We start from the raw sequence: 15539 nt of genomic DNA on the forward strand, positions 1-15539 counted from the left end.
GATTAATCTTTCACGGTACTTTTAATACATGAGTTCTTAAAAAGGAAACACACAATTTATAAATGATTGATTCTTTTTACACCTGGTCTTGATTGCACCAAATAGAAAAAGTGTTTCATTTTTCCATTGTATTGCCCATCACAAGTAGGTTTAGCATTAATTCAGGTATATCCTGGTAACTCAGAATGCTGACCCACATTGAGTGCTAAGATAAATAGACAAGTCGCTAGTCAAAGCTAGAACCCGAATTAAATTTCGGTAACAAGGGCTAGCTCGAATAAAAGTGGTTTTCGCTAATCACAACCAGTAGCATAATCACAAGTAACAAAACGTTCTTACCGTTTCCTTTCTACACCGGTCCTTGGCTTTGTGGTAAATTCTGGCAGCCAGGCACCCACAAAGCAAAGCAAGAGAACTGAGAAGCGTGCACGAAATCAGTGGCAAGCATTAACTTTTTGTTTCGTTGGTATATTTTTCACAGTTACGGATCATTATCGATAACATAGCGAACCGAACCTCAGATCACGTTGAACAACCGTAGTTACTACACGGAACTGCAACAAAAGAATCGTCGGCGAAGAGGACGTGTGCAGTTAAATCCGCGCTGAGGGTGCCTGCCGGGATGTTGGCGAAACCTTCTCTGTGATATGAAGTACAGATAAGTTTAATAAGCAGCATGCATCGATACTAACGTACGAACGGTTCAAATTTAGGTATCAACTTTCCTTTTTCAGATTGATTAATAATAATTATTGCTGCTAGTTTAGTCGTCCTAAAAGACTAGTTACTAGTTTAGCGTAAATACAATGTTCAGAACTTAGGATTTACCTGTTTTGAACATGAAGAAGATTTGCTGTCAAATATATTCTATTCGAAAAATTTATGTTCATACTAGTATCTGTCCGACTATTACTACTGTCAAAGCAGATTATACGTCACTTAGTAAGGAAGTTTTCAGACTTCATTACGGTGAACATAACATTAAGGCATCTTAAGTGGTTTCGGAAATGTATTTACACGTAGGTGAATCACCCCATATTCTTTAACAACAGGAAAGGGGCAGTACACAATACCGTACGGGAGATAAAGGGAGGAAAGGAATCGTCACTGGTAGTGTTTCGCCGCTCCTGCTCCGGTTTCCAGTGATAATATCTCGTATCTTTGTATTACATCCATCGCGCTTGTTGTGAATACCGGCGGCTCCTTTGTGTTGCATTAAATTATACCGGGTGACTATAATTAAAGTCCAGATGATGACAGAGGTGCTGCGTGAACTGCGATTATAGTATGGCAGCGAAACGTGGTAGATATTCTAATGTGTTAATGCGGAACCAATTTACGCTGGTAAGAAGTTAATCCCACATCTGGCGGGCGTTTGTAAACCTGGCGCTAAGAATGCGAGAGAGATGTATGGAAATGACGGCATATGTAATGGATTAGGAAAGACATGTGGTCAGAAAAGATCAAACTAGTGAGGACCTCATAACGTTCATTTTAGTAGTAACCGCCGGTTACACAGTTTGTTCACTGTGACTACCGGAGATGTCGACGAAATGCTGTACAGCGTCAGATTCGCAGCTGGTTGCCAAAGCTGTAACAAATTTTTTTCAGTGTCGATTGGTTCCGCATTAACGCTTTAGCACATGTACCAAGGTTTTCTGCGGTACGATGATCACATCCGTGTGTAGTTTCAGTCTTATTATAACAACCAGGTATGTCTATGGCTTCATTCAAGCTCGTTTCGACTTTACAGCCATCATGAAACCTAAAAATTACAAGAGGCCCGTAATCAGCACTAATGACAGCTGCAAAGTCGAAACGGGTTAGCAATGATTATAAGGTAACATGTGGCCAAGACGTGGAATTTTACAATCTAATCTGATGAACAGGTCGCCAGCCTCCTCAGGAGGTCAAAACGCCTTCATTCCGCGGCCTTATATTACATCAGCTGTGCTTGTTATGGTGTTGCAGGCCGCCTGGTGCCGCTGCCCGCCGCCCTGCCGCGGTTGGCGCCTCTGCCGCCCCGAGCCGCCCCCGCCGTCGTCTTCGCCAAGGCTCCTGTAGTGTTCGCCGCCCCCGCAGTAGTCGCTGCCCCCGCCAAGGCCGCCCCACCGCCCCCAGCCGCGCTGTACGGCGCGCCACTCAAGAGCTCGCACACCGCCGTCACCACGTCACACGCCAGCTACCAGTACTGAGGAGCACCGTCCCAGTCTTGTCTGTAAATACGTAGTAGCAGCTGTTCTTTTGTAACATATTGTGCAAACTATTTAAAAACTCAAATAAAAACGACGAATTTCTTTTAATATATGAGTGTTTTTTTGGCAAACTATACAATAACAAGTCTCCTTGCTTTCTAATTGTTGTTGTTGTGGTCTTCAGTCCTGAGACTTGTTTGATGCAGCTCTCCATGCTACTGGATCCTGTGCAAGCTGCTTCTTTTCCCAGTACGTACTGCAGCCCACATCCTTCTGAATCTGCTTAGTGTATTCATCTCTTGATCTCCCCCTACGATTTTTGCCCTCCACGATGCCCTCCAATAATAAACTGGTGATCCATAGATGCCTACGAACATGTCCTACCAACCGGTCCCTTCTTCTAGTCAAGTTGTGCCACAAACTCCTCTTCTCCCTCCTCTTCTCCCCAATTCTATTCAATACCTCCTCATTAGTTATGTGATCTACCAATCTAATCTTCAGCATTCTTCTGTAGCACCACATTTCTAAAGCTTCTATTCTCTTCTTGACCAAACTGTTTATCGTCCATGTTTCACTTCCATACATGGCTACACTCCATACAAATAGTTTCGGAAACGACTTCCTGACACTGAAATCTATACTCGATGTTAAATATTTCTCTTCTTCAGAAAAACTTTCCTTGCCGGCCGAAGTGGCCGAGCGGTTCTAGGCGCTACAGTCTGGAGCCGCGCGACCGCTACGGTTGCAGGTTCGTATCCTGCCTCGGGCGTAGATGTGGACTGATGACCTCAGAAGTTAAGTCCCATAGTGCTCAGAGCCATTTGAACCAAACGCTTTCCTTGCCATTGCCAGTGTACATTTTTTATCCTCTCTACTTCGACCATCATCAGTTATTTTGCTCCCCAAATAGCAAAACTCCTTTACTACTTTAAGTGTCTCATTTCCTAATCTAATTCCCTCAGCATCACCCGACTTAATTCGACTACATTCCATTAGCCTCGTTTTGCTTTTGTTGATGATCATCTTATATCCTCCTTTCAAGACACTGTCCATTCCGCTCAACTGCTCTTCCAAGACATTTGTTGTCTCTGACAGAATTACAATGTCATCGGCGAACCTCAAAATTTTTTATTTCTTCTTCGTGGATCTTAATACCTACTCCGAATTTTTCTTTTGTTTCCTTTACTGCTTGCTCAATATACAGATTGAATAACATCGGGTAGAGGCTACAACCCTGTCTCACTCCCTACCAAACCACTTCTTCCCTTTCATCCCCCTCGACTCTTATAACTGCCATCTGGTCTCTGTACAATTTGTAAATAGCCTTTCGCTCCCTGGATTTTACCCCTGCCACCTTCAGAATTTTAAAGAGAGTTTTCAGTCAACATTGTCAAAAGCTTTCTCTAAGTCTACAAATGCTAGAAACGTATGTTTGCCTTTTCTTAATCTAGCTTCTAAGGTAAGTCGTAGGGTCAGTATTGCCTCACGTGTTCCAGTAAGTGTGCGGAGCCCAACCTGATCTTCCACGAGGTCGGCTTCTACCAGTTTTTCCATTCGTCTATAAAGAATTCGCATTAGTATTTTGCAGCCGTGCCTTATTAAACTGATAGTTCGGTAATTTTCATATTTGTCAACATCTGATTTCTTTGGGATTGGAATGATTATATTCTTCTTGAAGTCTGAAGGTATTTCGCCTGTCTCATTCATTCTGCTCACCATATGGTAGAGTATTGCCAGGACTGGCTCTTCCAAGGCTGTCAGTAGTTCTAATGGAATGTTGTCTACTCCCGAGGCCTTGTTTCGACTTAGGTCTTTCAGTGCCTGTCAAACTCTTCACGCAGTATCATGTCTCCTATTTCATCTTCATCTAAAGCTTCTTCCATTTCTATAATATTGTCCTCATGTACATCGTCCTTGTATAGACCCTCTATATACTCCTTCCACCATTTTGCTTTCCCTTCTTTGCTTAGTACTGGGTTTCCATCTGAGCTCATGATATTCATTCAAGTAGTTCTCTTGTCTCCAAAGGCCTCTTTAATTTTCCTGTAGCCAGTATCTATCTTACCCCTAGTGAGATAAGCCTCTACATCCTTACATTTGTCCTCTAGCCATCCCTGCTTAGCCATTTTGCACTTCCTGTCGATATCATTTTTGAGACGTTTGTATTCCTTTTTGCCTGCTTCAATTGTTGCATTTTTTATTTTCTCCTTTCATCAATTAAATTCAATATTTCTCTTGTTACCCAAGGATTTCTACCAGCCCTCGTTCTTTTACCCACTTGATCCTCTGCTGCCTTCACTACTTCATCCATCAAAGCTACCCATTCTTCTTCTACTGTATTTCTTTCCCCCATTCCTGTCAGTTGTTCCCTTATGCTCTCCGGGTGAAACTCTGTACAACCTCTGGTTTCGTCAGTTTATCCAGGTCCCATCTCCTCAAATTCCCACCTTTTTGCAGTTTCTTCAGTTTTAATCTACAGTTCATTACCAAACCTGATTCCTAAATCTCTGTATTACTATTATGTAATCTGTCTGATACCTTCTAGTATCTCCAGGCTTCTTCCATTTATACAACCTTCTTTCATGATTCTTGAAGCAAGTGTTAGCTATGATTAAGTTATGATCTGTGGAAATTCTACGAGACGGCTTCCTCTTTCTTTTCTTACCCCCAATTCGTATTCATCTACTACGTTTCCTTCTCTTCTTTTCCTACTTTCGAATTCCAGTCACCCATGACTATTAAATTTTCGTCTCCCTTCACTACCTGAATAATTTCTTTTATTTCATCATACATTTCTTCAATTTCTTCGTCATCTGTAGTGCTAGTTGGCATATGAACTTGTGCTACTGTAGTAGGCGTGTGCTTCGTGTCTATCTTGGCCACAATAAGGCGTTCACTATGCTGTTTGTATTAGCTTACCCGTACTCCTATCTTTTTATTCATTATTAAACCTACTCCCGCATTACCCCTATTTGATTTTGTTTTTATAATCCTATATTCACCTGACCAGAAGTCTTGTTCCTCCTGCCACTGGACTTCGCTAATTCCCACTAAATCTAACTTTAACCTATCCATTTCCCTTTTTAAATTTTCTAACCTACCTGCCCTATTAAGGGATCTGACAATCCACGCTCCTATCCGTAGAACGCCTGATAACGACGTCCTCTTGAGTTGTCCCCGCCCGGAGATCCGAATGGGGGACTACTTTACCTCCGGAATATTTTACCCAAGAGAACGCCATCATCATTTAACCATACAGTAAAGCTTCACGCCCTCGGAAAAAATTACGACTGTAGTTTCCCCTTGCTTTCAGCCGTTCGCAGTACCAGCACAGCAAGGCCGTTTTGGTTAGTGTTACAAGGCCAGATTAGTCAATCAACCAGACTGTTGCCCCTGCAACTACTGAAAAGGCTGCTGCCCCTCTTCAGGAACCACACGTTTGTCTGCCCTCTCAGCAGATAACCCTCCGTTGAAGTTGCATCTGTATCGCTGAGGCACGCAAGCCTCCCCACCAACGGCAAGGCCCATGGTTCATGGGGGGGGGGGGGGGCGGCCTAATTAATATATGACACAAAAGCTGTACAGTTAAATAAGACACAGTGCTATAAGAGGGGATCAGAAAAGTTTCAGTTCGAAGGCCGTACATCTAAGAATCGGTATGCCAAGCAGGCAAGTTCCTTGGGAGCATTGACGCATCAGGTTGATGATAACCCTTTGGTAGTCTCGTCCTTCACGAATCACCGACCCTTCAAGACCTTTTTGTGGTACCGGACGGATGATAACGCATGAGCAGACATGAGGGCTATCGGACGGGTGCTCGTCGTTCTCTCACTTGAGCTGTCGTATTTCAGCGTTACGATAATTGCAATATGAAGACGTGCGTTATCATGAAACAGCAGCTATTCTTGTCGCACCATTCCACAACGGAATGCTGCCCCAAACAAATTCTTTATTGAACGATGAATGTCTGCCGGTGTTTCTCCTTCTTCATCAACAAACGAATAACAGCACATTGCTTCTGTTTTTAATCATTTCGTAATAACGTTCCCTGGCCTCATGTTTCCGCATTTGCCGTATGCACATCCGAAAGACACAAAAGCCGCACTAATCCCTTGCTATACATCGTAGCGTGTCTTCATTCATCGGAGTGCACTATGTTGCATATACGCTACAGCAGCGTCTCCAGACTGGTACTGTCTGTCGCCTCTTATAGTCTCCCGCAATTAGCGTTATAGTGCGCTAAACGCGACTTGAACAGTGCCCTTGCGTGAAATAAATGGAGACGAAGATGGTGGAATATATGAAGACAACAATAAATTTGGAAACCAGGCTACATCAAGAAACAAGAATTGGAAATACAACATTAACTGCGGGAAAATACAACATTAACATAGTTGAAGGACTATTTAAAATCAAGCATAAAATACCAGTAGGGGGGAGATTACTGTGTCCGTATGACTACTCATAAATGATGGGTGATCTATGCACTCTACCCATACTACATTAACGACACACAGATACTTAAAACACGAACCTCATTCGTCTCGTGATTCAAAATAGACGTCAGATCCTATGGGAGACCCTTGTCGTCACACAAAATACAATTAACCGATACTGTATCAAGAGCCGTGTTTTAAGACTTTGGCACATTGTTGGCACCTCCTGCCGTAAGAGGGAACCATATGCTAACGGGCAATGTTCCTGTCTGTGCCTTAAAAGGGATACTTCTTCTGATCGTCGTGGTCAGAGCGAGGCCTTCAACAAGATTTTAAATACTATTCTTCAATTGCTTCCACTAAGCCTACAACACAGGGATCAACTGCCCTCAGCGGATAGAGCAGCGAGCAGGTCGAAGGGATGACGCGCTTTTTGAAGCTGTATCGGCAAGTCCATTTGCTCGGGTCCCTATGAGCTCTGGGACTCACCACAAAATTACTTCCTTCTGTTACCTTTGAAAGAAAAGGAGAGCGTCTAAGACATGTACCATCCTATCTGTGGTCTGCTAGGTATATGTGACCAATAGTAAGAAGGATACTTTGGGAAACACAGTACAATAGGAATTTCTTGTCACGATGTCAACTCATCTGATCCATTGGCCTCAGAGTAGCAAACAATTTCGCATAGCAAAAGGGTGAGGGAATACCGATGATAAGGCTAGCTGATAATACTGCTATCTACAGTGAATATGAAGAAGAATTATAATGTATCTAGGACATGTACACTGTAATGAATACAGGATATGGATTGAGAATAAACCGGGAAAAGGACAAATATAATGAGATGCAGCAGAAACTAAAATAGCGAGAGGTTTAATTTTTCAAAATTGATGATCAGGAAGTAGACGAAACTTGGGAATTCTGTTACCTTGTTAGCAAAATTACCCATGGCGCACGAGGCAAGCCGAACATAAAAATCAGACTAGGACATTCAGGGAGGACATTGATGGTGAAAAGAAGTTTACTGGTATCAAACACAAGCTGTAATTTCAGGAAGTAATTGCTAAGAATGTACATTTGAAGCACAGCATTGTATGGTTGTGCGACGTGGATGGTAGAGAAACCGAAGCAGAAGCGAATCGAATTGTTTGAGGTGTGGTGCTCCAGAACAAAGTGTTAATTATGTGGAACTCGTCTCGGTCCGTACAAGACCACTCAGAAATTGATTTTTCTTTTTTTAATAAAGAGCTGAGCAGCGCTTAGGGAGCTCTATCACAAGAACACATGTGGGGAACACGACGGAGCAGTTGGTGATCTTCTCAGCTTAGAACAATAATGTAATAGTCAGAAGTTCAATCGGTGACGCTACTTGCTCCCAGCCCGAGCAGATTCGTGATTAACAACCAGTACAGCCAATAACAAGGGACAATACGTGTACGTGATAACCTGCAACAACCTTGCGTGTGCCCTGCCGTATCCCTGAAACACGACAGACCATTCCCACCACAAACAGACGGCCGGTGTGGCCGAGCGGTTCTAGGCGCCTCAATCTGGAACCCCGTGACCGCTACGGTCACCGGTTCGAATCCTACCTCGGGCATGGATGTGTGTGATGTCCGTAGATTAGTTAGGTTTAAGTAGTTCTAAGTTCTAGGGGACTGATGACCTCAGAAGTCAAGTCCCATACTGCTCAGAGCCATTTGAACCCACCACAAACAACCCCATCTCGTCGAGGTTCATTTCATGGATTCCAGACGGCAGACGTAACGGGCCTCTGTGTTGGCTTCGCTCGCCCTTGATATCACAACATCACGCTAACAGCACAACTTCGTGGGTAGGCGTCATGCTTGTAGCAACGCACCGTTCACACACGAATCCCCGCCTCGTCTAAGCCGAGAGTCACATCACGTCACAGGTGGCGCAAGATGTCGTAGCTGCCAGTTCCGTGTCGCCATCTCGCAAGGTCTCTGGTGACTAAGATCATGCTGCACTTTTTTTTCTGTTGTTATTTCACTGCCCCCCCCCCCTCCCCCCGATCCATATGGGTGGGGGCTGGGCTGTCAGTGTTCCAATACTCTGTAGTTCAGACAATGCTATTTTGTCAAAGATATATCAAGATGAAACAAAACAGAATATGAAGATTGTTTTCATTTTAAACTAAAAAGATTTATGGGATACAGGTAAAAGGACCAAAAATGTATACAATTTTAAAAAACACAATTGCAATGTGGTGATATTCTTCTATGAAAAAGCATTGGCGCAATATACTTTCACTTCACATCTGAAGGACATGCACTAAGTGAGTTGTGGGAGGAGCGAACAAGTTTCAAAGAGGTCGATAGGGTGTGGGTGAAGAGATAGAGTATCTGGTAGTGGATAAACCATGGAGGTGATGAGAGGTGGATAGAGGGAGTACAGACGGTGGAAAAGGCGGAGGGTGAGGAGGAGCATGATATGTGAGGAGGATAGTGGTACAAGAGGAAAGGGATAGGGGTGGATGGAGAGAGAAAAGGAAAGAGAGGATCCCTGATGTGGAGTGGTAGGAGGGATAAATACCGTGAAGGATCTCACTGTGTGGGGGAGTACATGGGCTGCAGTTGTGTTGAGATAGCATATGGAGTTTGTGTAGGTGTAGGGATGAGTATGTGAAGCATAGTGATTAGAGGCGAAGCAGTTGGGTTATAGCGTTATCCGAATCTAGTGCATAGACTAGGAGATGTAGGCGAGAAAGGGTGGAAATTTGATAATATGGTAGAGGATCCAAGTGAGGGAAGGTAAACAGATCCATAAAGCGAGACGGAGTGCATGGTGTTCGAGCGTTTGGAGGGAATTATGGAACTTTGGTGGGGCAGAGGTCCATGCAACATTTGCATAGTAGAGGATAAGTCGGAACGAGATGTTTTAATTGTGGGGAACATGGAAAGGTGTAAACCCCAAGTTTATCCAGTTAGTAGTTTTAGTAGTTTAAGTCTCTTGCGGGCTTTCTGTGGGATGGTTCCCAAGTCAGTTGCAGATCGATGGTTAGTCAAAATATTTTGGCGTGTTATTTAATTGAATAGGATGGTTGTGTATTGCAAGGTAGGTGTTATGGAGGCAGAAGGTGCAGGTGATTCGTCCTATGATTATTGCCGGGATTCTGGAGGCACTGATCTTGAGTAGCCATTGATTACACCAGGAGGTAAACTAACTGAGATGATTTTCGAGGTATCGACTGGATTTCTGGAGTGTAGAGTAGAGGCCGAAGAAAGTGGAGATGGAGTAATTTGGGCATATCAGCAGTCCATAGGAGAAAAGGGAGAGGAAAGAGGACAGAGCTTGGGGCACTCCTACAATCGGGTGTAGGATACGGTAACTGGTGTTGTTAATAGTGACAAGGGACTGTCGATTAAATAAGAAGGTGGAGAAGATAGTGGTATAAAGGGTGATGAGGGGACTTTAAGGTGTCGATAGATGATGAAGTCTGGAGCAGGGCACGTATTCCGTTTTCTGTGAAGTACTGAAGCACTTGCAGAATGAGATTTTCACTCTGCAGCGGAGTGTGCTTGTTTTGTGTCATGTATAGCGACTGGTGTATCTAATCCTGCTTGTGGTATGTCACCAAAGTACCGGAAGCCGGTATTCCGTTTTCTGTGCTCAAGCAGTTGCAGAATGAGATTTTCACTCTGCAGCGGAGTGTGCTTGTTTTGTGTCATGTATTGCGACTGGTGTATCTAATCCTGTTTGTGGTATGTCACCAAAGTACCGGAAGCCGGGAGTCAGGGGACAAACAGCCATGTTAGTACATTCGTGGATCATAGGGAACATGGCTTAACAAAAAGGAGGGTTATCAGGGATGGACAAGGTGATGGAGAAGCTTTGCTGAAGTTGTCAGGTAAGGGATGGTTGTATGGTTGTTGTGGAGGAGCAGGTAGTGAGGTATGGGGTGAACCTGTGAGTCGACGGAATGCTTTCCAGTGCTTGGAAGAGTTTATGAGAAGTGTAGCGTCGAGTCTGGTGAAAGTCTGGTGGCAGCTCCGGCATTTTCGTGCATTTAATTAATTCCTGATGTGCCTCAGTATTTGCTGGTGGCGTGTGAGTGCATCCTGCTCATGAGTCTGCAAGAAGAAGCAGCATAAGCGACGGGATTCAAGAGGAGTAAAGCTAGCTGGGGGAAAGTGAGATAATGAGCATATATGCTCTTCATAGGAATGTGGGTGAATACAGTTTCTGACATCGTCTGCTGCAGGAAGGATGTGGCATAAGGGATAATGTCAGGTTCCTGGAAGGTCAGGGGCGGCTCGCAATCTGTGTTTATATGGATTCCCAGTAGGCATTCCAGTTGGCACAGTCATTGTCTTGAAGAACTCTTGGATGGGGATTGGAATAGAGATGAGGCTGTGGGAGGAGAAAGTGAGAAGTACAGTGGATTGAGGGCCTCTGCAGTGAGGCGTCCAAGGAGACTAGGAAATTCTTGGACGACATCTGGAGTGATGTTGCTTTCAGGATTGGTGTAGTGTGGGATGGGCACTATGTCACCCTGCAGGTAGTCGGTAAGCTGGCGCCACTGATGAAGTTCTGCGAGGTATCTAATATGGATGTTCTGGTCAGCGGCAATAATGAGGTGTTCGGTGGGAGTAGCAAGGATTGTGGTGGAACAGAAATGCTGGTGGCCAATTAAAACTTGCCGCCTCTGTGTTGCATGTGGTGTTTAGGATGTTAGGGAGAAGTTCGGATGGTGTGATGGGGTTAGAGGAACGTTTCATTAAGGATGGAGGTATGGAGGTTCTGTTGGGGCAGGATATCTATTGGCTCAAATGGCTCTGAGCGCTATGGGACTTAACTCCTGAGGTCATCAGTTCCCTTGAACTTAGAACTACTTAAACCGAACTAACCTGCAGACATCACACACATCCATGCCCGAGGCAGGATTCGAACCTGCGACCGTAGTGGTTGCGTGGTTCCAGACTGAAGCCCCTAGAACCGCTCGGCTACATCGGCCGGCAGGATATCTATTAAAAGAGTTTTATTGAGATATAGAGAGCGGATGTTGCGGTGCTGGATTTATAGTGCTGTCGCGTCGTTGTAAGGGATAAGAATGGTTTTCGTCGATGAGGGCTAGAGGAGATTCAGACAAGGGTGTCGAGGCAGGTGTTTGTGATTGCAAGAATCACAAACACATGTGTGTCGATCTGGCTTTTTCCACAATTGCGCGAAATGCCAGAACAAGCGCTTTGTGTTAACAATATGTAGGAGGTAATGCTGAAAAGAAATTTCTCCGAATTTTTATTCTGTTACCGATATCGGTTGAGGTATTACACGTCATACTTGTTACACACTCGAATTTCCAGCATTGTTGAAGCAAGCTGCAATCCTCTGCCACTAGAGGTTTCCGAACTGTAGTGTTTAAATGGCGGAGTCTACCGTAACTGCCGGGTGACAATTATTGAACTATGTGATTAAAAATAGTAAATTAGTTACAAACTACGACGTGCTCACAATTTATTCGACATGTAAAAGTCACTAAAATATTCGTATTTAGGATATGATATATTCGATATGCCTGCCATAATTGGCGATGATGTTGCGCAGACGAATAGCGAAATTCTGCATGACCCGCTGAAGTTTCGAAACATTGATTCTGTCGATGACCTGCTGAATGGCTGTTTTAAGCTCAGTGATGGTTTTGGGATTATTGCTATATACGATGTCTTTAAAATACTCTCAAAAAAGGAGTAGCATGTGTTCAGATCCAGAGAATATGTCGGCCAATCGAGGGCCATGCTAGTGGCCTCTATGTACCCCAGAGTCAGAAAGCAGGCCTCAAAGTGCTCCTCCAGGACACGAAACACTTTCCTGCTTCAATGGGGGCGAGCTCCGTCTCGCATGAACCACATCTTGTCTAAATCTGTGTCACTTTGGATAATGGAGATGAAATCATCTTCCAATACCTTCACGTACCGTTCGGTAGCCACCCTGACATGAAGAAATATCAGACCAGTTATTCCATGACTAGACGTTGCACACCACACAGTCACTCGTTGAGGGCGAAGAGACTTCTCGATTGCAAAATGCAGATTCTCAGGTAGCCAAATGCACCAAATTTGCTTATTGACGAGCCCATCTAAATGAAAGTGTGCCGATAACAACAAGCCATACTATTCCCAAAATGCACCGCGGCCAACCGTGAAGTTTGAACGTCATAACGCAAACTGCCCAGAAACTATGACGGTTTTATCTGATACAGTTCAGTAACTGTCACATTGCATGTCGGTTCGTGAGACAAGGCATTCTGTAATCGAGTTTCTGAAAACATGAATTCGAAGAGTTCGTGCCCACATGGAGCACTTCCTCCTTCAGCGTGTCAGTGCCACATCACACACGAGTGCTACCACATCTGCAACTATATAAGACTTTGGGTTCCCTGTCATCGATAATCCTCCTTACTGTCCTGACTTCACCCCACACGATTTTCATCTGTTTCTAAAATTGAAAGGACACTTTCGAGAACTTCACTTTGATAGAGATGGTTCAAATGGCTCTGAGCACTATGCAACTTAGCTTCTGAGGTCATCAGTCGCCTAGAACTAATTAAACCTAACTAACCAAAAGACATCATACACATCCATGCCCGAGGCAGGATTCGAACCTGCGACCGTAGCGGTCGCTCGGCTCCAGATTGTAGCGCCTAGAACCGCGCTGCCACTCCGGCCGGCTTGATAGAGATTAAGCGGCGGAAGGAGAGATGTAGTTGTGGCTCTGTTAACAAAGTCAACATTCTATAATGATGGTATCAACAAATCGGTCCTTCTTTGAGAGGAAGATGCTGGATGGCAGATTAACCATGTTGAGGAATAAATATGCAGACATGAAGAAGAAGGATGTATAATGTTAATAAAGTTTGTTTTATTGAAAATGCTTTAAGAGTTTTCACATAAACAATTGGGAGACATTAGTTTTCAGCACACCCTCGTATAACAGAGAGTTCACTCAAAGACGATGGTCCCTTAGGGGTTTATGGGTGACGATTTCCATCATTGGCTTCCTAGATCACTTATAAAATCAAATGGTTTTGTTGGAAAAGAAATTACGAGACTGCTGATTTATAGAACTTCCAAAATTGGGCAGGTAAAAGAGCCGCTCAGGTTAACAGCAGTCACACCGAGAAAGAAATCCAGCGTGTGCTCAGCAAGATGGCAAAGAATGTGATAGGAAGGTAGAAGAGACTCTGTCGACGGTTGTTAAAAGCGCTTGGTGCGGCACTCCAGAAGTAATGGTTTGTGTTGAAAACAAATTACATCACTATCAGTTGGATTACTAATGATTCCATGACCGTGGATGAACATAAACGTGCGTTCAACGGGTTACTTTCTACGACAGTATTTGTCCGAAACATAGATGTGATTTGACTGCAACACAAGGCAATTTTGAGGTGTCGTGGGCCAATACTTTTGATGTTCTAGGCTGCCGTAAGCAGCTGCCTACGCTGTGCTGTGGGGTTGCTTGTGTTGTCCATCAAGGATGGAGAATAGTTGGTATTGCGGGATAGTAGGTACATTGCTCCTCATCTGTAAATGCTTCCCTCTGGCTGTCACCATTGTTTCCTGCTTCTCTCACTGACGGCGCTGCGGTCACGTATCTGAGTGAAAACAATATCTTTTCACCTTTGTTTGAAATTTTGCGCCTTTTAATACAGTCACCTATTTTGTTAGTGTTTTGTTATTGTGTCTGTAGTGCACAATAATGGAGAAACGGCAAACGAGGAAACCACAAATTTCATAAATGCAATTCATCCACGACGAGGGCTGTGGGACGTCGAAGTAATGTAAACAAACACCACAACCTAAAAAAGGACAAAGAAAATTTGAACGACAGAATTTGTTCTGCAGATGCGGTAAGTAAAGTCAAAAGTAGAATCTTCTACCGTATGAACTCTAAATGCCAGTGTATTTTGTTAATAAGACTAGCCTGAGGGCTTACACATTATCTACAGTACTTTGTTTCAGCCAACAGATATCTGTAAGTTCGGTTTCCTGTTCTGTAATTATTTATCTTTTTCTATGAAAATATAGCAGGAGAACCATCAACGTGTAATTTAATACTTGCTTAAACACGTCAATTTAAAATTTAACCATCCAGATTTGTTTATTCAACACCATCAGATGAAATACAACATATTGGATTATATATAATATCTATATTTTTCAGAGGCATTCACCAAAAGGATTGGAGCTAGATTCTTCATTGACTAAACTATATCTAGATTCACTTTGATCGTTTGTCAACTATTCTCTTAATAGGGAAAGAAACTCTCTTTGTTAGTATAAAAGTCAGTATATCTTAATTGCTACACATTTTTAGTGTAAGTAAAGTGAACTATCCTTAGTGTATCATGCAGTGAAACACAGCCACGGTTACCATAGTTTGGTCTACAGAAATAAGCTCGTTTCATACATTTTCTAAGATTCTGCGACGGCTTCAAAGATTTATTGTCGATGGACAAAAGCGGAAATTTTGGTGAGGAACATGCTGGCTCCTAAAAGTGTGCGTGACTTTTTAGACATTTTAAGAGGCTCAAAAGAACTCATTTTCTTTTCATTATCGGCAGGCACATCGAATAAGGACAACAGAAAGATGTTTCCTGCTTGAATTCGCTGTTTTGACCCACTCAAAGAATTAAAAAACAAACTTTTAAGTTTCATTGAAGATGGCGATCAAACCTCTGCTGGAGTGACTGATTTTCTGCTGTGAAGTTTAGATATGCACAAGTTGAATGTAAATAAGGTTTCGTCTTCTCAGTGAGAATAAGAAATATTACAAAGGCGAATTGCACTAATCTTATACTCCACAATGCAATTAATAATGAGACTGATAAATTATATGTCGATGTGGAAAACATAGTTATAAAATTTATGATCATTTCACTGATCCT

General features: G+C 43.3%; 1 protein-coding gene across 2 annotated transcripts in view; it reads left to right on the forward strand.

Annotated features, from left to right (window-relative positions):
* Positions 1-15539, forward strand: part of LOC126416611 (cuticle protein 7-like) — a 139872-nt gene that overhangs the window by 94861 nt on the left and 29472 nt on the right. Inside the window, exon 4 of one of the 2 annotated variants that reach the window (XM_050084367.1) lies at positions 1972-2303. The exons of the other annotated variant lie outside the window; for it this stretch is intronic. Within the exon in view, the coding sequence (XP_049940324.1) occupies positions 1972-2195 (224 nt within the window). The 3' untranslated portion in view covers positions 2196-2303. Of the gene's footprint in view, positions 1-1971; positions 2304-15539 lie in introns of those variants that run through there. 2 annotated transcript variants of the gene reach the window in all.

Source organism: Schistocerca serialis, chromosome 8, assembly GCF_023864345.2.
Source record: "Schistocerca serialis cubense isolate TAMUIC-IGC-003099 chromosome 8, iqSchSeri2.2, whole genome shotgun sequence".
NCBI lineage: Eukaryota > Metazoa > Arthropoda > Insecta > Orthoptera > Acrididae > Schistocerca > Schistocerca serialis.